The sequence below is a fragment of the Oncorhynchus masou genome, chromosome 23 (assembly GCF_036934945.1).
Source record: "Oncorhynchus masou masou isolate Uvic2021 chromosome 23, UVic_Omas_1.1, whole genome shotgun sequence".
Lineage (NCBI taxonomy): Eukaryota > Metazoa > Chordata > Actinopteri > Salmoniformes > Salmonidae > Oncorhynchus > Oncorhynchus masou.
The window spans coordinates 36,852,571-36,875,443 of record NC_088234.1 but is presented as its reverse complement, the minus strand read 5'-3'; the positions used below and the strand labels follow the sequence as shown (position 1 = coordinate 36,875,443).

General features: G+C 41.8%; 1 protein-coding gene across 2 annotated transcripts in view; it reads right to left on the bottom strand.

The window, feature by feature from the left end:
- wdr11 (WD repeat domain 11) overlaps positions 1-22,873 on the bottom strand; it is a 175,160-nt gene that overhangs the window by 41,457 nt on the left and 110,830 nt on the right. For both annotated transcript variants that reach the window (XM_064931970.1, XM_064931971.1), the window contains 6 exons: positions 15,048-15,154; positions 14,851-14,965; positions 13,597-13,768; positions 13,076-13,184; positions 3,589-3,651; positions 3,075-3,140 (listed from right to left, as the gene is read on the bottom strand). In XM_064931970.1, the coding sequence (XP_064788042.1) occupies positions 3,075-3,140; positions 3,589-3,651; positions 13,076-13,184; positions 13,597-13,768; positions 14,851-14,965; positions 15,048-15,154 (632 nt within the window). The remainder of the gene's footprint in view (positions 1-3,074; positions 3,141-3,588; positions 3,652-13,075; positions 13,185-13,596; positions 13,769-14,850; positions 14,966-15,047; positions 15,155-22,873) is intronic.

Sequence of the window (22,873 nt, the reverse complement as noted above, 5' to 3'; positions counted from 1 at the left end):
AGATACCTGAATTCCTGAGAGGTATGACAGCTGCGTGGTCCCATGGTGTTTATACTTGTGTACTATTGTTTGTACAAATGAACGTGGTACCTTCAGGCGTTTGGAAATTGCTCCCAAGGATGAACCAGACTTGTGAAGGTCTACAATTTATTTTCTGAGGTCTTGGCTGATTTCATTTGATTTTCCCATGATGTCAAGCTCAGAGGCACTGAGTTTGAAGGTAGGCCTTGAAATACTTCCACAGGTACACCTCCATTTGACTCAAATGTTGTCAATTAGCCTATCAGAAGCTTCTAAAGCCATGACATAATTTTTGGGAATTTTCCAAGCTCTTTAAAACTTCTTGTAACTCAGGGACAGTATTTTCATTTTTGGAAAAATAACATTCCCAGAGTAAACAGGCTATTTTGCATATAATTGAAAGCTTAGGATAGAAAACACTAACGTTTCCAAAACTGTAAAAATATTGTCTGTGAGTATAACAGAACTGATATTGCAGGCGAAATCCAATCCGGAAGTGACTCATGTTTTGAAAGCTCTGCGTTCTGATGCCTCCCTATTGAGCAGTGAATGGGCTATCAACCAGATTCCGTTTTCTACATATTCCCCAAGGTGTCTACAGCATTTTGACGTAGTTTCACACATTTATGTTGAAGAATGAGCGTAAGCGACTATATTGCGTAAGTGGTCACCTGATGGCTCTGAGTGATTCTTGCGTAAAATACAGAGGCAGCCATTTTTCCTCTCGGTCCTACTGAAGAGCCAATTGTCCCGGTGGATATATTATCGAATAGATATTTGAAAAACACCTTGAGGATTTATTCTAAACAACGTTTGCCATCTTTCTGTCGATATTATGGAGCTAATGTGTAATATTTTTCGGCGTTTTCTTGACCGCAATTTCCGGTCGATTTCTCAGCCAAACGTGAAGAACAAACGGAGCTATTTCTCCTACAAAAATAGGAACATTTGCTATCTAACTGGGAGTCTCGCGAGTGAAAACATTCGAAGCTCATAAAAGGTAAACAATTTAATTTGATTGCTTTTCGTGACCAAGTTGCCTACTGCTAACTGGACATAATGCTATGCTAGGCTATCGATAAACGTACACAAATGCTTGTCTTGCTTTGGCTGTAAAGCATATTTTCGCAATCTGAGATGACAGGGTGATTAACAAAAGGCTAAGCTGTGTTTGAATATATTTCACTTGTGATTTCATGAATAGGAATATTTTCTAGTAATATTTATGTCCGTTGCGTTATGCTAATTAGTGTCAGATGATGACAACGATCCCGGACACGGGATGGGTAGTTACAACAGGTTAACCTCTTTCAGCTAGGGGGCACTATTTTTATGTTTGGAAAAATAACGTTCCCAATGTAAACGGCCTATTTCTCAGGCCCATATGCTAGAATATGCATATAATTGACAGATTAGGATAGAAAACACTCGAAAGTTTCCAAAAACTGTCAAAATATTGTCTGTGAGTATAACAGAACTAATATTGCAGGTGAAACCTGAGAAAAATCAAACCAGGAAGTGGCTTCTATTTTGAAAGCTCCATGTTCCATAGCCTGCCTTCGCTGCATTTTAAGGGATATCAGACCAGATTCCTTTTCCTATCGCTTCCTCAAGGTGCCAACAGTCTTTAGACATAGTTTCAGGCTTTTATTTTGAAAAATGAGCAAGAAAGTTAATATCGCGTCGGTGGATAGCTGGGTGTTCCCATGAGTTGTTTGCGCAACACAGTGGGGCAGCAATTGACTCTCCCTCTCCTACTGAAAAAGAGACAGTCCCGGATTATATATTATCGATTATATATTTTAAAAACAACCTGAGGATTGATTATAAAAAACGTTTGACATGTCTCTGTGGACATTACGGATACTATTTGGAATTTTCGTCTGCGTTGTCGTGACCGCTCGAGCCTGTGGATTTTTGAACATACCTCCGTTTGTTTGGCGCGTTATTTTGGATATAAAAATAATCTTTATGGAACAAAAGGAACATTTATTGTGTAACTGGGAGTCTCGTGAGTGAAAACATTCAAAGATCATCAAAGGTAAGCGATTCATTTTATTGCTTTTCTGATTTTCGTGACCAAGCTACTTCGATGCTAGGTGTTCATAATGTTTTGTCTAGTGAACGCTTGGATTGCTTTCGCTGTTAAGCATATTTTCAAAATCTGACACGACAGGTGGATTAACAAAATGCTAAACTGTGTTGTGCTATATTGCACTTGTGATTTCATGAATATAAATATTTTTTGTAATATTATTTGAATGTGGCGCTATGCAATTCAGCGGTTGTTGATGACAATTATCCCACTAACGGGAAAAGTAGTGTCAACAAGTTAATGTGTTGTGAAAATTGTTAAGAAATGTAATGTCATGTAATATTTTAAACGGTATACAACTGCCTTAATGTCACTGGACCCCAGCAAAAGTGGCATTGGCAGCAGCTAATGGGGATCCTTAATAAGAAAAATACACAGGTAATCTAACGGTTACAGAAATCAGGAAGCAGACAGGCTCCATAGACCTCTATTTGTGTCAAATAAACACTAAAGTCAAGGTTGGTCACCTGTCTTTTCTAGTGTGTGGATTTTACTCTTGTTTTTCACTACTAATATAATTTTCCTTGTCATATCTCTGGATGCATAAGACTCACAGTTCAATGCCCAATTATAATAACCTGCAGAGGGACAAATAAAAAAAGTGCCAACCAACGCTGACGGATATTGGGTGAAGTTGCCCCTAAATGCTGATCTTGGGTCAGTTTTGAATTGCCCCAACTAATGGTTAAGGTTAGGATTAGGGGAAGGCATGCTGTTCCTAGATCTGTACCTAAACAAAACTTCACCCCAGAGCACAAGGAGGGGTGGGGTGTGTTTTGAGGGGACTGCAGAGCTACTTACAATGTCCATACTAGCCCACTACTTAGAATACAAGCTGTGTGGCCAATAAATTGCTTCATACTAAGTGGTATGATAGTGTGGATATGTCGACAGGGAGAGGTGGATGTGAGAACAGGACAAGTTTTGTGCAGTGATGCCCGCTCCCTCCCTCACTCACCGAGACACCAGGAGGCAGCGTTGCAGCAGGTTGAGCTCGGGATCCAGCAAGACGCTTTTCATGTCACTGGGGAGCGAATCAAGGATCATGGAATCACATCACAACACGGAAACACGCAGACAGACAGACACAGATTAGGGTTCTCAGGCTTCTTAACTAACAGCAGGCACAGTCTGGCACACACACGTGCACATGCACACCAAGATACAATCACACACACATACACACAACTATGCAGGACATCTAGACAAAAAGAATACCAGGAAACCTGGCTTCCACTGCTGGAGCAATCTGGATATCTACATTTGCTTCTCACACAGACAATGTGAATGCATGCGTGTGTGACAGACATGCTGATAAATAGACCCCCATCACCAAATGTTGCTGTCACTTCATGTGTGAAAAAAAACAAGGATGTCGTTATTTATGACAAATGCTTTAAATAGTAGCATTGACATATGTGTGTGTGTATGAGCGAGCGCATGTGAGAGTTTGTGGAAGAGTGATCACTCACTTGGACATGGAGTTGAGCTGTTCCTGGATCAGGCCCTTAATCTCATGTTTTTCAGTGTAATCCCTACAGAGAAAGAGACAAGGCCCAGATTTACAACATGTCTCAGAATAGAAGTGCTGATCTTATGAACTAAAAGGCAATACTTAGATCAACATTGTGTCTGGTCCCAGACCATTGAATTAGGAATTATAATACCAGAATATTAGAATAAGTAATTTAATAGGATCTCTATAAAATGTACAGTTCAAATAATGTGTATCATATTAAAATTGTCCTGGGGTCAGATTGATATAGCACCTCAAACCCCGTACACCCTAGGTGAAAATGAAGTGACATAATCAGTGCTACTATGCAAGTAACCATTTGGCTGTACTGTTACACCTTCAGTAGAGACCCATCCACTGAGCAAGACTTAGCAAAATATTGATATATAAAATTAATATTGATATGTGGTCGTAACATGATTTTGTGATATACCACAACAATATCATGTGACCGTATCACGTATCTACCACATAAATATATGGCGCATTCATCTGTTTATGTACTGTACAAGTGCACCACACTCAGGTATCAACTCATGTTGCATGGCATTAACTTATGTATGGAATACTATGTGATAAGTGCATGTGTAACAGCATATAAAGTTTGCTAACATTCTGGTGTGTAGGCATTTGGGCAGTGGTGTAAAGTACTTCAGTAAAAATACGTTAAAGTACTACTTAAGTATTTTTTGGCGGTATATGTACAGTCGTGGCCAAAAGTTGAGAATGACACAAATATGAATTTTCACAGTCTGCTGCCTCAGTTTGTAGAATGGCAATTTGCATATACTCCAGAATGTTATGAAGAGTGATCAGATGAATTGCAATTAATTGCAAAGTTCCTATTTGCCATGATGAACTGAATCCCCAAAAAACATTCCCTGCATTTCAGCCCTGCCACAAAAGGACCAGCTGACATCATGTCAGTGATCCTCTCCTTAACACGTGTAAGTGTTGAAGAGGACAAGGCTGGAGATCACTCTATCATGCTGATCGAGTTTGTATAATAAACTGGAAGCTTCAAAAAGGAGGGTGGTGCTTGGAATTATTGTTCTTCCTACTTCAACCATGGTTACCTGCAAGGAAACATGTGCCATCATCATTGCTTTGCACAAAAAGGGCTTCACAGGCAAGGATATCGCTGCCAGTAAGATTGCACCGAAATCAACCATTTATCGGATCATCAAGAACTTGAAGGAGAGCGGTTCAATTGTTGTGAAGAAGGCTTCAAGGCCCAAGAAAGTCCAGCAAGCACCAGGACCGTCTCCTAAAGTTGATTCAGCTGCGGGATCGGGGCACCACCAGTACAGAGCTTGCTCAGGAATGGCATCAGACAGGTGTGAGTGCATCTGCACGCACAGTGAGGCGAAAACTTTTGGAGGATGGCCTGGTGTCAAGGGCAGCAAAGAAGCCACTTCTCTCCAGGATAAACATAAAAGAGAGACTGATATTCTGCAAAATGTACAGGGATTGGACTGCTGAGGACTGGGGTAAAGTCATTTTCTCTGATGAACCCTTTCCGATTGTTTGGGGCATCCGGAAAAAAGCTTGTCCGGAGAAGACAAGATGAGCGCTACCATCAGTCCTGTGTCATGCCAACAGTAAAGCATCCTGAGACCATACATGTGTGGGGTTGCTTCTCAGCCAAGGGAGTGGGCTCACTCACAATTTTGTCTAAGAACACAGCCTTGAATAAAGAATGGTACCAACACATCCTCCGAGACAGACTTCTCCCAACCATCCGGGAACAGGTTTGGTGACAAACAATGCCTTTTCCAGCATGATGGAGCACCTTGCCATACGGCAAAAGTGATGAATAAGTGGCTCGGGGAGCAAAACATCTATATTTTGGGTCCATGGCCAGGAAACTCCCCAGACGTCAATCCTCAAGGTGGGATAAACAAAAACCCACAAATTCTGACAAACTCCAAGCATTGATTATGCAAGAATGGGCTGCCATCAGTCAGGATGCGGCCTAGAAGTTAATTGACAGCATGGCAGGGCGTATTGCAGAGGTCTTGAAAAAGAAGGGTCAACACTGCAAATATTGACCCTTTGCATCAACTTCATGAAATTGTCAATAAAAGCCTTTGACACTTGTGAAATGCTTGTAATTATACTTCAGTATTCCATAGTAACATCTGACAAAAATATCTAAAGACAGTGAAGCAGCAAACTTCGTGAAAATGAATATTTGTGTCATTCTCAACTTTTGGCCACGACTGTACATTACTTTACTATTTATATTTTGGTCTACCTTTACTTCACTACATCCCAAAAGAAAATAATGTACTTTTTACTCCATACAGTGCCTTGCGAAAGTATTCGGCCCCCTTGAACTTTGCGACCTTTTGCCACATTTCAGGCTTCAAACATAAAGATATAAAACTGTATTTTTTTGTGAAGAATCAACAACAAGTGGGACACAATCATGAAGTGGAACGACATTTATTGGATATTTTAAACTTTTTTAACAAATCAAAAACTGAAAAATTAGGCGTGCAAAATTATTCAGCCCCTTTACTTTCAGTGCAGCAAACTCTCTCCAGAAGTTCAGTGAGGATCTCTGAATGATCCAATGTTGACCTAAATGACTAATGATGATAAATACAATCCACCTGTGTGTAATCAAGTCTCCCTATAAATGCACCTGCACTGTGATAGTCTCAGAGGTCCGTTAAAAGCGCAGAGAACATGATGAAGAACAAGGAACACACCAGGCAGGTCCGAGATACTGTTGTGAAGAAGTTTAAAGCCGGATTTGGATACAAAAAGATTTCCCAAGCTTTAAACATCACAAGGAGCACTGTGCAAGCGATAATATTGAAATGGAAGGAGTATCAGACCACTGCAAATCGACCAAGCCCTGGCCGTCCCTCTAAACTTTCAGCTCATACAAGGAGAATACTGATCAGAGATGCAGCCAAGAGGCCCATGATCACTCTGGATGAACTGCAGAGATCTACAGCTGAGGTGGGAGACTCTGTCCATAGGAAAACAATCAGTCGTATTTGCACAAATCTGGCCTTTATGGAAGAGTGGCAAGAAGAAAGCCATTTCTTAAAGATATCCATAAAAGTGTCATTTAAAGTTTGCCACAAGCCACCTGGGAGACACACCAAACATGTGGAAGAAGGTGCTCTGGTCAGATGAAACCAAAATTGAACTTTTTGGCAACAATGCAAAACGTTATGTTTGGCATAAAAGCAACACAGCTCATCACCCTGACCACACCATCCCCACTGTCAAACATGGTGGTGGCAGCATCATGGTTTGGGCCTGCTTTTCTTCAGCAGGGACAGGGAAGATGGTTAAAATTGATGGGAAGATGGATGGAGCCAAATACAGGACCATTCTGGAAGAAAACCTGATGGAGTCTGCAAAAGACCTGAGACTGGGACGGAGATTTGTCTTCCAACAAGACAATGATCCAAAACATAAAGCAACATCTACAATGGAATGGTTCAAAAATAAACATATCCAGGTGTTAGAATGGCCAAGTCAAAGTCCAGACCTGAATCCAATCGAGAATCTGTGGAAAGAACTGAAAACTGCTGTTCACAAATGCTCTCTATCCAACCTCACTGAGCTCAAGCTGTTTTGCAAGGAGGAATGGGAAAAAAATTCAGTCTCTCGATGTGCAAAACTGATAGAGACATACCCCAAGCGACTTACAGCTGTAATCGCAGCAAAAGGTGGCGCTACAAAGTATTAACTTAAGGGGGCTGAATAATTTTGCACGCCCAATTTTTCAGTTTTCGATTTGTTAAAAAAGTTTGAAATATCCAATAAATGTCGTTCCACTTCATGATTGTGTCCCAACTGTTGTTGATTCTTCACAAAAAAATACAGTTTTATATCTTTATGTTTGAAGCCTGAAATGTGGCAAAAGGTCGCAAAGTTCAAGGGGGCCGAATACTTTCGCAAGGCACTGTACATTCTCCCTGACACCCAAAAGGTCTCGTTACATTTTGGCAGGAAAATTGTCCAATTCAGAGACTTATCAAGAGAACATCCCTGGTCAACACCTACTGCACTTGATCTGGCAGACTCACTAAACACAAATACTTAGTTTGTAAATTATGTCTGAGTGTTGGTGTGTCCCTGGCAATCCATAAATAAAACAATTAAATTAAATTGGGCTGTCTGGTTTAAAATAAGGAATTTGAAAATATTTATACTTTTGATAATTACGTACATTTCAGCAATTCCATTTACTTTTGCTACGTATGTACTTTTAAAAACAAATACGTTTAGACTTTTACTCAAGTAGTATTTTACTGGGTGAATGAATTTTACTTGAGTCTGGGTAAGCGTAAACTAATATTTATAAAATATTTTTATCTGGACACTTTGTTAACCTGGAATTTTTCCTTATTGTAGGCTACTACCACTTTTAGTCTTAATCTTTACTACACTACTCACTGTTTAGCAAGACCTCACATGTGACTCCTTAAAGAGATGGGTAGGGCTTGCTTAAGAGGGTGTGAAAAATGCTGAATGGGTGGAGACAAAGTTAATCAACAATCAAAGCAGAATTACTTTCCCATTGTTCCTCAAAAATGTAGTGTATGATATACAGTCTGGCAAAAAAGTATTTAGTCAGCCACCAATTGTGCAAGTTCTCCCACTTAAAAAGATGAGAGTCCTGTAATTTTCATCATAGGTACACTTCAACTATGACAGACAAAATGAGAATTAAAAAATGCAGAAAATCACATTGTAGGGTTTTTAATAAAAGCAAATTATGGTGGAAAATAAGTATTTGGTCAACAACTTTCTCAATACTTTGTTAAATACCCTTTGTTGGCAAAGACAAAGGTCAAATGTTTTCTGTAAGTCTTCACAAGGTTTTCACACACTGTTACTGGTATTTTGGCCCATTCCTCCATGCAGATCTCCTCTAGAGCAGTGATGTTTTGGGGCTGTTGCTGGGTAACATGGACTTTCAACTCCCTCCAAAGATTTTCTATGAGGTTGAGATCCGGAGACTGGCTAGGCCACTCCAGGACCTTGAAATGCTTCTTACGAAGCCACTCCTTCATTGCCCGGGCGGTGTGTTTGGGATCATTATCATGCTGAAAGACCCAGCCACGTTTCATCTTCAATGCCCTTGCTGATGGAAGGAGGTTTTCACTCAAAATCTCACGATACATGGCCCCATTCATTCTTTCCTTTACACGGATCAGTTGTCCTGGTCCCTTTGCAGAAAAACAGCCCCAAAGCATGATGTTTCCACCCCCATGCTTCACAGTAGGTATGGTGTTCTTTGGATGCAACTCAGCATTCTTTGTCCTCCAAACACGACGAGTTGAGTTTTTACCAAAAAGTAATATTTTGGTTTTATATGACATTCTCCCAATCTTCTTCTGGATCATCCAAATGCTCTCTAGCAAACTTCAGACGGGCCTGGACATGTACTGGCTTAAGCAGGGGGACACGTCTGGCACTGCAGGATTTGAGTCCCTGGTGGTGTAGTGTGTTACAGATAGTAGGCTTTGTTACTTTGGTCCCAGCTCTCTGCAGGTCATTCACTAGATACACCCGTGTGGTTCTGGGATTTTTGCTCACCGTTCTTGTGATAATTTTGACCCCACGGGGTGAGATCTTGCGCGGAGCCCCAGATTGAGGGAGATAATCAGTGGTCTTGTATGTCTTCCATTTCCTAATAATTGCTCCCACATTTGATTTCTTGAAACCAAGCTGCTTACCTATTGCAGATTCAGTCTTCCCAGCCTGGTGCAGGTCTACAATTTTGTTTCTGGTGTCCTTTGACAGCTCTTTGGTCTTGGCCATAGTGGACAGAGTGTGACTGTTTGAGGTTGCGGACAGGTGTCTTTTATACTGATAACAAGTTCAAACAGGTGCCATTAATACAGGTAACGAGTGGAGGACAGAGGGGCCTCTTAAAGAAGTTACAGGTCTGTGAGCCAGAAATCTTGCTTGTTTGTAGGTGACCAAATAGTTATTTTCCACCATAATTTGCAACTAAATTCATAAAAAATCCTACACTGTTATTTTCTGGATTTCTTTTCTCCTTTAGTCAGTCATAGTTGAAGTGTACCTATGATGACAATTTACAGGCCTCTCATCTTTTTAAGTGGGAGAACTTGCACAATTGGTGGCTGACTAAATACGTTTTTGCACCCCCTGTACCATTTTGTAGAGCGGACTCTACTTTTTACCAATGTAAAAAACTCAATCTCAAATGTTGCTACATAAGACCAATTTGAGCCGGTCAATTACATATGGATATGGCGATTTTGGGATGTCAACACGCCTCATACAAATGGAGCTGCAAATAGCCCAGCTGTTATAATTTCCTAGACTGGCTTTATTTAATGAATATTATGAAATTTTTACATATATTAATATAATTTAAAAAAACATCTTGACATAGGTGAGAAAGCCAAAGAGGGCATGCTGGCTTAGCAAGATACATAATCAGAACCCTGACAACTCAAAAGAACTTTGGCGAGGTGAGCATTTAGCCATCATACACGCCAATGTGTATGTCTGAACCTCCTTGGTGACCCATGAACAGTTGAAGTCAGAAGTTTACATACACCTTAGCCAAATACATCTAAACTCAGTTTTTCACAATTCCTTACATTTAATCCAAGTAAAAATTCCCTGTCTTAGATCAGTTTGGATCACCACTTTATTTTAAGAATGTGAAATGTCAGAATAATAGTAGAGAGAATGATTTATTTCAGCTTTTACGATTTTCATCACATTCCCAGTGGGTCAGAAGTGTACATACACTCAATTATTATTTGGTAGCATTGCCTTTAAATTGTTTAACTTGGGTCAAACGTCTTGGGTAGTAGCCTTCCACAAGCTTCCCACAATAATTTGGGTGAATTTTGGCCCAATCCTCCTGACAAAGCTGGTGTAACTGAGTCAGGTTTGCAGGCCTCCTTGCTCGCACACGCTTTTTCAGTTCTGCCCACAAATTTTCAATAGGTTTGAGGTCAGGGCTTTGTGATGGCCACTCCGATACCTTGACTTTGCTGTCCTTAAGCCATTTTTCCACAACTTGGGAAGTTTGCTTGGGGTCATAGTCCATTTGGAAGACCCATTTGCGACCAAGCAAAACAAGTATTGATGGATATGGAGAATTTTTTAAATATGATTATGATAAGTATTTTTTTGTCATTATCAGTGATCGGGGAAAAAAAAAATTCAGCTGCCAGCTCACATCTCTCTTTCACTCAAACAGTGACCGTGTGCTCTAAACAACTATTGGTTAGTTATTTTGCCCGTAAAGAAATGGGTGTGTATATTGGTTGAGCTTGCTGTACCAATTGGATTAGAACAAACTGCTTTCCCTACACAGACAGACACACGAGGATGGGTGTTTCTTTATCTCTTTCTCTCCCTCCCTCCCACTCATCTCAGGGCAAAAGTCTCCCCTTCTCCAAACATTGTGTATGAATCAGAAATCGTTTCTAGTAATTGTTGTTCATTCTATACTGATCAGTAATAAACGCAACATGTAAAGTGTTAGTACCTTGTTTCATGAGCTGAAATAAAATATTGCAGAAATATTCCATATGCACAAAAGGGTTATTACTCTAAAATGTGCAGTTTTGTCACATGACACAATGCCACAGATGTTTCAAGTTTTGAGGGAGTGTGCAATTGGCATATATGACTGCAGGAATGTCTACAAGAGCTGTTGCCAGTTAATTTAATTGTTAATTTCTGTTCCATAAGCTGATTCCAATGTCATTTTAGAGAATTTGGGAGCATGTCCAACTGGCCTCACAACCGTAACCACACCAGCCCAGGACCACCACACCTGTCTTCTTCACCTGCAGGATTGTCTGAGACCAGCCACAGACAGCAGACGAAACTGAGGAGTACTTCTGACTAATCAAGCCCATTTTAGGGAAAAACCCAGTCGTGTACATTAGCGGGTAGCTGTTGACGAGGGAACAAATTACACTGTGGGGAAAGACTGACTAATTGGGACGGCACTTCACCCTCGTAATGGACCATGCAGCACTGGTTTGGATGTCACGGAATAAGGACAGTAACGCCCGGTCACCCGCTGGTTCCTATCATTACAGCCCTTTGCTTTCTCTGTGATCCACAGATCAGGTGCAGCCCATGGACATGCCGATGCCTTCTCGAGGAGGGATGCTGGACCACCCCTCCCTCTCGGTCGGAGCTAAGGGGGGGGGGGGGGGGCAGATGGAAGAGAGAGGGAAGGGGGGTGGTGGTTGAAGGAAAATATCTTGCAGCCCGCTGGCTCATAGAACACACAAAACACCAGTCTCAACGTCAACAGTGAGGAGACTACTCCGGGATGCTGGCGTTCTAGGCAGAGTTCCTCTGTCCAGTGTCTGTGTTCTTTTGCCCATCTCAATCTTTTATTTTTATTGGCCATTCTGAGATATGGCTTTATCATTGCAACTCTGCCTAAAAGGCCAGAATCCTGGAGTTGCCTCTTCACTGTTGATGTTGAGAGTGGAGTTTTGCGGGTACTATTTAATGAAGCTGCCAGTTGAGGACTTGAGGTGTTTGTTTCTCAAACTAAACACTCCAATTTATTTGTCATCTTGCTCAGTTGTGCACCGGGGCCTCCCACTCCTCTTTCTATTCTGGTTAGAGCCAGTTTGCGCTGTTCTGTGAAGGGAGAAGTACACAGCATTGTACGAGATCTTCAGTTTTTTGGCAATTTCTCGCATGGAATAACCTTCATTTCTCAGAACAAGAATAGACTGACAAGTTTCAGAATAAAGTTCTTTGTTTCTGGCCATTTTGAGCCTGTAATCAAACCCAGAAATGCTGATGCTCCAAATACTCAACTAGTCTAAAGGCGGCTAGTTTTATTGCTTCTTTAATCAGAACAACAGTTTTCCGCTGTGCTAAAATAATTGAAAAAGGGGTTTCTAATGATCAATTAGTCATTTAAAATGATAAACTTGGATTAGTTAACACAAGTTGCCATTGGAACACAGGAGTGATGGTTGCTGATAATGGGCCTCCATTATCAACCATGTAGATTATGTAGATATTCAATAAAACAATCTGCCGTTTCCAGCTACAAAAGTCATTGACAACATTAACAATGTCTACACTGTATTTCTGATCAATTTGATGTTATTTTAATGGACACATTTTTTTGCTATTCTAAGTGACCCCAAATTTTTTGAAAGGTAGTGTACGTGTTCATGAGAGACCTTCCCATAGAGAGGTCATAATAGTCCGTAGGCCAGACCGTTCGGACGCTACAGACGTTTCTGTGAGAAGATCGACTTTCAGGTTGTGTCAGGGTCTGACAAACACTGCTGTAGCTCTGCCACGTTGTACCGCAGATGTGGAAGGCCATTATCGTCCGATGCACAAACAGACAGATTTATATGGGGATTTTGTTATTACGCTAAATAGACTCAAGAGGGTTAATGTGGGACCCATTTAGAGCTGATACGTACACTTGTGTGATGTCCATGGTGAATGTGCCAGACCAGGGCTGCAGCAGGAGGAAGGCCTTCAGGGTGAGGGCAGCACGGGGGAGCAGCAGGTATGGACACCACACAGGATCTGAGGGGGTTAGAGGTCAAAGTTTACAGGTCAAAAGAGCATTAGGAAGTTGGGGCAATTGCTAGTGTCAGATAACTACCCTGAATACTGTAAATGTTCAGTGTTCATCGCTCAACTATTTATATCAGTAGTTTGAACTACAATTTGACAATAAACAATGAAATATGGTAACTAATTAATTACTCCAATGTTCTCAGAGACTGTGGCAGGTTGCATCCTGATTCTACTATGGATCTGCACACTATGGATTTAACAATGCTGAAAAGTCCCTTTAGCCGATTATTTCACCAATCCAATGATCAGAAATTCATGACTGGACTTCGGGAGAAGGGTGGAGAATCCGGGCGCAGCTCTACTTCCACTAAGCCTATATGCCCTTTCTCTTCACTTCCCTCTCTCTCCCATCTCTCACCGGTCAGGTCTTGTTCATCCATCCTGTAGCTGGCAGACTTCATAGCCATTTCCAGCACACGGATGCAGCCGTCCTCAGAGGCTAACACCACCTTGTCAGAGGTGCACCAGTCGATGTCCAGGATACGATAGTTCACGTTCCGACCAATCCGCAGGCTGCTTACCATGTTCACCTACAGGGATCAGAGATCAGGGGGAGGAGCATGGATACACAACAGAAGCTCTGATTGGTCAGGGGAAGGTGCATTGTTATGTGATTGGTTTAGAAATGATGTGCTCCAATTGATTTGAGGTTGGATGTTAATTGGATAATATTTAGGATTAGATTGACAGATGATAGGAAGTAAAACGTTTACATAGTTTGACAGGTTGGTTTGAAAACTGTCAAAATGAAACTTAAAATTTTCCATACAGATGTCTGTGTTTGAGTGTATGAGCGTGCGTGCGAGTAGGAGTCTGAGATAGCAGTCAAGAGAGCACTGGTGCGTTTGAGATCTCTCCTATATTTTTCCCTCTTCTTCATCCTTTCTCTCGCTCCCGCCCACCGCGAAAGCTTCTCCAGCTTCTCTCTCTGTTGGAATCCCCCATAGGAGATCCATCTCTCCTTTACATGCAGCACTGGGAACTCACGATTCAGGTAAACAGAGTTCCTCTGTCCAGTGTTTGTGTTCTTTTGCCCATCTTAAATCTTTTATTTTTTAACAATGCCGACACTGCATTTCTGATCAATTTCATGTTATTTTAATTGGACAAAAACATTTGCTTTTCTTTCCAAAACAAGGACATTTCTAAGTGACCCCAAACTTCTGAACGGTAGTGTATATAAATAATACTAACACGTGGCTTTGTTGTACTAACACTTTTCTTTTTTGTAACACTGATTTTGCTGATAGCTGCTTTATTGAGGAAAATGTTTTACTTGTAATGCCTACATGTGGTTTATCACCTTAGTGAAATGCACTGACTAAGAGCACCTGGTACAGTAAATTACAGAAATGCATACGATGCCTTAGGCAAATCATTCTGGGGAGGACCTTTGATGAAGGAGGGTCAATCAAAGTGCAGATCTTCAGTCGATCATTTAGTGTGGCACCCTATTTTGAATTCACACAAAGTCGAACTTTTAGCTAGTGGGACAATCTGTGTGAATTTGGCCCTTAGGTTATACTTGAAGTTTTGAACCTTGATAAAATTGACATGGAATGTCTCTAGATGCTATTACGAGAGGAAGGACCAATAGAGAAAAATAACTCACCTCTTTGGTGTCCCAGACTTCTGCCCCATCTGTGTACATGACCAGTAGCTTCTGGTTCCCTTTCCCAGGTGCAAAACGGATCTTCTTCACCCAACCACGGTGAGTAGGGATCCCCCTGGAACAAACATTGAGGTACTACACACACTCACTTATGCACGGATGAATGAACACACATGAGCACACACGTGACTTGTTACCTGGAGAGACGGGCCTTGAGGTCCCAGAAGTTGAGGTTCCCGTCCACATCACCGAGAACCAGAGTGTCTCCCTTCCAGGCAATGCACGCAATGCTACCCATACTGCCCTGCAACATACATAGGAAGAGAGGGTGATGGTGCTATGAGGTGAGGTGAGGAGAGCAGAGCAGACAGCACAAACAACCCAAGCAAATTCCTACAATCACTCCATAATAATCCTCTGGTAATCAACTTAAAGAGGATCTGACATCGTTTTAGCAACATTAAATCTTATTCAAATATTAAGAGAGACATCTTCGATATGGTCATTTTTACGTTTTCATAAATTCAGATTTCACGTTTTCATAAATTCATAGAATGTTTGTGAATGAAGTATAGTAAGGCATTTGGGACATTTCTATACCAATATAGCGTGGGAAAGTGGCCATGCATTTGGACACTTAATAGATAGAAACTGCAATGAATACATCTGTCTTACATCAGTGACATTTGCGCCGAAGAAGGCTGACGTGTCCCCAACCGATTGTGTTATTTGTCAGTTTATTTACGTTGTTTGTAACTTATTTCTAAACTAATTTTGTACATAATTTGCCTCTACCTTCTCTTATGACTGAAAATAACTTCTGGACATCAGGACTGCGATTACTCACTAATGACTGGCAGAATCCTTTTTTTCCCTTTAACGACTGACGAGCCCGACGCAAATGATATACTGCTTTCTCATGAACAGACCCAGATCCCAGTGATTTGCGTGAAGGGGAGGCGGAGAAAAAGTGTTCAGAGGGCAGGCTCCCTTCTGAGAATTCGTAGGCAATCGAACAAACCCCTCACTTCCTTCCATTCTACTAGCAAACGTGCAATCTTTGGAGAATAAAATTGATGACCTACGCGGAAGATTAAACTATCAACCGGACATTAAAAACTAATATCTTATGCTTCACGGAGTCGTGGCTGAACGACGACACTATCAACATACAGCTGGCTGGTTATACTCTGTACTGGCAAGATAGAACAGCGGCATCTGGTAAGACAAGGGGTGGTGGACTATGTAGTTTGTAAATAACAGCTGGTGCACAATTTCTAAGGAGGTAGAGTATCTCATGATAAGCAGTAGACCACACTATCTACCTAGTGAGTTTTTAACTGTATTTTTCATAGCTGTTTACATACCATCACAGACTGAGGATGGCACAGAGACAGCATTGAATGAGCTGTATTCCATCATAAGCAAACAAGAAAACACTCACCGAGAGGCGGCACTCCTAGTAGCCGTAGACTTTAATACAGGGATACTTAAATCTGTTTCACCAAATTTCTATTAGCAAGTTAAATGTGCAGCCAGAGGGGAAAAAAACAGGACCACTTTTACTCCACACAAAGACGCATACAAAGCTCTCTCTCGCCCTCCGTTTGGCAAATCTGACCATAATTCTATCCTCCTGATACCTGCTTACAAGCAACAATTTAATCAGGAAGCACCAGTGACTAGATCAATAAAAAAGCAGTCAGATGAAGCAGATGCTAAGAAACAGGACCGTTTTCCTAGCACAGACTGGAATATGTTCCGGGACTCCTCTGATGCCGATGAGGAGTATACCACATCAGTCATTGGCTTCATCAATAAGTGCATCGATGACATCGCCATCACAGTGACCGTATGTACATACCCCAACAAGAAGCCATGCAACAGGCAACAGCATTTCCACTTTTGGATGAATAGCGTGCCCAGAGTGAACTGCCTCCTACTCTGTCCCAGATGCTAATATATGCATAGTATTATTAGTATTGGATAGAAAACACTCTGAAGTTTCTAAAACTGTTTGAATGATGTCTGAGTATAACAGAACTCATATGGCAGGCGAAAACCTGAGAAAAATCCTACCAGGAAGTGGGACATCTGAGGTATGTAGTTTTTCAAAGCTTGGCCTACCGAATACACATTGAGATATGGATGAGGTTGCACTTCCTAGGGCTTCCACTAGATGTCAACCGTCTTTAGAAACTGGTTTGAGGATTCTACTACAAAGAAGGGGCTCGCTCATGAGGCCTCTGAGTAGAGAGCAGAGAGCCTCGGTTTCATGACGTGCGCTCCCGACAGGGTTACCTCTCGTTCCAATGCTTTTCTAAAGACAAAGTAATTTTCCGGTTGGAACATTATTGATGTTTTATGTTAAAAACATCCTAATGATTGATTACATACATCGTTTGACATGTTTCTAAAGGACTGTAACGGAACTTTTCGAGTTTTTGTCTGGACGAAATGTTCGCGCCTCATGAAGATGGATTACTGGGCTGAACACGGTAACAACAAGTGGCTATTTGGACATAAATGATGGAACTTTATGGAACAAATCATTAATTTATTGTCGAACTGGGATTCCTGGGAGTGCCTTCTGATGAAGATCAAAGGAAAGTGAATATTTATGGTGTTGTTACTAACTTTGTTGATTCCAAAATGGCGGATATTCCTCTGGCTGTTTTGGGCTCTGAGCGCCGTTCTCAGATTATGCTTTTTCCGTAAAGTTTTTTGGAAATCTGACACAGCGGTTGCATTAAGGAGAAGTATATCTTTAATTCTGTGTATAACACGTGTATCTAGATGCCAACCATGAATAGAAATTATAATGAGGCTTCTATGTTGTTGTGGGAGTGAATGAGAGCAGAATATATCATATCCATCAAGCAGCCATTTTGTTGTCGCACTTTTTCCTCATGGTCGTCACTTGCGTTCCATTGCTCACGTAGACAAGAAGGAATACTCCGGTTGGAACTTAATTGAAGCTATATGTTAAAAACATCCTAATAATTGATTCTGTACTTAGTTTGAAATGTTTCTTTGACCGGTAATTTCACTTTTTGAAGTTTTTGTCCGATAACGCTGACCAGAATTAGCGTTTGGATATGTATACCAAACGCGCTAACAAAAGAAGGTATTTGGACATAAAGGACATTTCCGAACAAAACAAACATTTATTGTGGACCTGGGATTCCTGGAGTGCTTTCTGATGTAGATCATCAAAGTTAAGGGAATATTTATCATGTAATTTCTTGTTTATGTTGACGCTATCTTTGCGGCTGAGGTGTTTTTACTTTTGAGCACCATCTCAGATTATTGCATGCGTTTCTTTTTCCTTTGTGCTTATTGTGGTTTGGTGGAGACCTAACAATTGTTTGTAGTGCTTTCGCTGAAAAGCCTATTTGAAAATCGGACACTATGGTGGGATTAACAACGAGACTAGCTTTAAAATGATATACAGTGGGGCAAAAAAGTATTTAGTCAGCCACCAATTGTGCAAGTTCTCCCACTTAAAAGATGAGAGAGGCCTGTAATTTTCATCATAGGTACACTTCAACTATGACAGACAAAATGAGGAATTTTTCTGAAAATCACATTGTAGGATTTCTAATGAATTTATTTGCAAATTATGGTGGAAAATAAGTATTTGGTCACCTACAAACAAGCAAGATTTCTGGCTCTCACAGACCTGTAACTTCTTTAAGAGGCACCTCGGTCCTCCACTCGTTACCCGTATTAATGGCACCTGTTTGAACTTGTTATCAGTATAAACGACACCTGTCCGCAACCTCAAACAGTCACACTCTGTCCACTATGGCCAAGACCAAAGAGCTGTTAAAGGACACCAGAAACAAAATTGTAGACCTGCACCAGGCTGGGAAGACTGAATCTGCAATAGGTAAGCAGCTTGGTTTGAAGAAATCAACTGTGGGGCAATTATTAGGAAATGGAAGACATACAAGACCACTGAAAATCTACCTCACGCTGTGGGGTCAAAATGATCACAAGGACGGTGAGCAAAAATCCCAGAACCACACAGGGGGACCTAGTGAATGACCTGCAGAGAGCTGGGACCAAAGTAATAAAGCCTACCATCAGTAACACACTACGCCGCCAAGGACTCAAATCCTGCAGTGCCAGACGTGTCTCCCTGCTAAAGCCAGTACATGTCCAGGCTCGTCTGAAGTTTGCTAGAGAGCATTTGGATGATCCAAATTGGGAGAATGCTATATGGTTAGATCAAACCAAAATATAACTTTGTTTTGTTTGGAGGACAAAGAACAAAGAATGCTGAGTTCCAGATAACACCATACCTACTGAAGAACACCATACCTACTGTGAAGCATGGGGGTGGAAACATCATTTGATCATATTACTCCAGTGCTAGCCTCCCTACACTGGCTTCCTGTCAAAGCAAGGGCTGATTTCAAGGTTTTACTGCTAACCTACAAAGCATTGCATGGGCTTGCTCCTACCTATCTCTCTGATTTGGTCCTGCCGTACATACCTACACGTACGCTACGGTCACAAGACGCAGGCCTCCTAATTGTCCCTAGAATTTCTAAGCAAACAGCTGGAGGCAGGGCTTTCTCCTATAGAGCTCCATTTTTATGGAACGGTCTGCCTACCCATGTCAGAGACGCAAACTCGGTCTCAACCTTTAAGTCTTTACTGAAGACTCATCTCTTCAGTGGGTCATATGATTGAGTGTAGTCTGGCCCAGGAGTGGGAAGGTGAACGGAAAGGCTCTGGAGCAACGAACCACCCTTGCTGTCTCTGCCTGGCCGGTTCCCCTCTTTCCACTGGGATTCTCTGCCTCTAACCCTGTTACAGGGGCTGAGTCACTGGCTTGCTGGGGCTCTCTCATGCCGTCCCTGGAGGGGGTGCGTCACCTGAGTGGGTTGATTCACTGATGTGGTCATCCTGTCTGGGTTGGCGCCCCCCCCTTGGGTTGTGCCGTGGCGGAGATCTTTGCGGGCTATACTCAGCTTTGTCTCAGGATGGTAAGTTGGTGGTTGAAGATATCCCTCCAGTGGTGTGGGGGCTGTGCTTTGGCAAAGTAGGTGGGGTTATATCCTTCCTGTTTGGCCCTGTCCGGGGGTGTCCTCGGGTGGGGCCACAGTGTCTCCTGACCCCTCCTGTCTCAGCCTCCAGTATTTATGCTGCAGTAGTTTATGTGTCGGGGGCTGGGGTCAGTTTGTTATATCTGGAGTACTTCTCCTGTCCAATTCGGTGTCCTGTGTGAATCTAAGTGTGCGTTCTCTAATTCTCTCCTTCTCTCTCTCGGAGGACCTGAGCCCTAGGACCATGCCCCAGGACTACCTGACATGATGACTCCTTGCTGTCCCCAGTCCACCTGGCCGTGCTGCTGCTCCAGTTTCAACTGACCTGAGCCCTAGGACCATGCCCCAGGACTACTTGACATGATGACTCCTTGCTGTCCCCAGTCCACCTGGCCGTGCTGCTGCTCCAGTTTCAACTGTTCTGCCTTATTATTATTCGACCATGCTGGTCATTTATGAACATTTGAACATCTTGGCCATGTTCTGTTATAATCTCTACCCGGCACAGCCAGAAGAGGACTGGCCACCCCACATAGCCTGGTTCCTCTCTAGGTTTCTTCCTAGGTTTTGGCTTTTCTAGGGAGTTTTTCCTAGCCACCGTGCTTCTACACCTGCATTGCTTGCTGTTTGGGGTTTTAGGCTGGGTTTCTGTACAGCACTTTGAGATATCAGCTGATGTACGAAGGGCTATATAAATAAATTTGATTTGATTTGATTTGATTTTGATTTGGGGCTGTTATTCTGCAAAGGGACCAGGACGACTGATCCGTGTAAAGGAAAGAATGAATGGGTCCATGTATCATGAGATTTTGAGTGAAAACCTCCTTCCATCAGCAAGGGCATTGAAGATGAAACGTGGCTGGGTCTTTCAGCATGAAAATGATCCCAAACACACCGCCCGGGCAATGAAGGAGTGGCTTCGTAAGAAGCATTTCAAGGTCCTGGAGTGGCCTAGCCAGTCTCCAGATCTCAACCCCATAGAAAATCTTTGGAGGGAGTTGAAAGTCCGTGTGCCCAGCAACAGCCCCAAAACATCACTGCTCTAGAGGAGATCTGCATGGAGGAATGGGCCAAAATACCAGCAACAGTGTGTGAAAACCTTGTGCAGACTTACAGAAAACGTTTGACCTCGGTCATTGGCAACAAAGGGTATATAACAAAGTATTGAGATAAACTTTTGTTATTGACCAAATACTTATTTTCCACCATAATTTGCAAATAAATTCATCAAAAAATCCTACAATGTGATTTTCTGCATTTTTTAATTCTCATTTTGTCTGTCATAGTTGAAGTGTACCTATGATGAAAATTACAGGCCCCTCTGATCTTTTTAAGTGGGAGAACTTGCACAATTGGTGACTGACTAAATACTTTTTTACCCCACTGTATGCGCATGTATGTTTGCATGTATGCATGTATGTATGTATAGAGTTGAAGTCGGAAGTTTACATTCACCTTCGCCAACTACATTTAAACTCAGTTTTTCACAATTCCTGACATTTAAACCAAGTAAAAACTCCCCGTCTTAGGTCAGGATCACCCCTTTATTTTAAGAATGCGAAATGTCAGAATAATAGTAGAGAGAATGATTTATTTAAGCTTTTACTACTTTCATCACATTCCCAGTGTGTCAGAAGTTTACATACTCAATTAATATTTGGTAGCATTGCCTTTAAATTGTTTAACTTGGGTGAAAAGTTTCAGGTAGCCTTCCACAAGCTTCCCACAATAAGTTGGGTGAATTTTGCCCATTCCTCCTGACAGACTTGGTGTAACTGAGTCAGGGATGTAGGCCTCCTTGCTAGCACACATTTTTTTCAGTTCTGCTGACAAATTTTCTATAGGATTGAGGTCAGGGCTTTGTGATGGCCACTCCAATACCTTGACTTTGCTGTCCTTAAGCATTTTGCCACAACTTTGGAAGTACGCTTGGGGTCATTGTCCTTTTGGAAGACCCATTTGCAACCAAGCTTTAACTTGGCTTTTGTCTTGAGATGCTGCTTCAAAATTTCCACATATTTTTCCTGCGTCATGAAGCCATCTATTTTGTGAAGTGCACCAGTCCCTCCTGCAGCAAAGCACCTCCACAACATAATGCTGCCACTCCAGTGCTTCAAGGTTGGGATGGTGTTCTTCGACTTGCAAGCGTCCCCCTTTTTCCTCCAAACATAACGATGGTCATTATGGCCAAACAGTTTTTTTTTTTTTCATCAGACCAGAGGACACTTCTCTACGATCTTTGTCCTATGTGCCATTGAAAACCGTAGCCTGACATTTTTATGGAGGTTTTGGAGCAGTGACTTCTTCCTTGCAGAGGCAACCTTTTAGGTTATGTCGATATAGGACTCATTTTACTGTGGATATAGATAATTTTGTACGTGTTTCCTCAAGCATCTTCACAAGGTCCTTTGCTGTTGTTCTGGGATTGATTTTCACTTTACGCACCAAAGTATGTTCATCTCTAGGAGACAGAACGCATCTCCTTCCTGGGCGGTATGATGGCTGCATGGTCCCATGGTGTTTATACTTGCGTACTATCGTTTGTACAGATGAACTTGGCACCTTCAGGCATTTGGAAATTACTCCCAAGGATGAACCAAACTGGAAGTACCCAAAAAAGGTGTTAAATATGTGTAAAAAAATATATATAATCATATACACTGCTCAAAAAAATAAAGGGAACACTTAAACAACACAATGTAACTCCAAGTCAATCACACTTCTGTGAAATCAAACTGTCCACTTAGGAAGCAACACTGATTGACAATACATTTCACATGCTGTTGTGCAAATGGAATAGACAGCAGGGGGAAATTATAGGCAATTAGCAAGACACCCCCAATAAAGGAGTGGTTCTGCAGGTGGTGACCACAGACCACTTCTCAGTTTCCATGCTTCCTGGCTGATGTTATGGTCACTTTTGAATGCTGGCGGTGCTTTCATTCTAGTGGTAGCATGAGACGGAG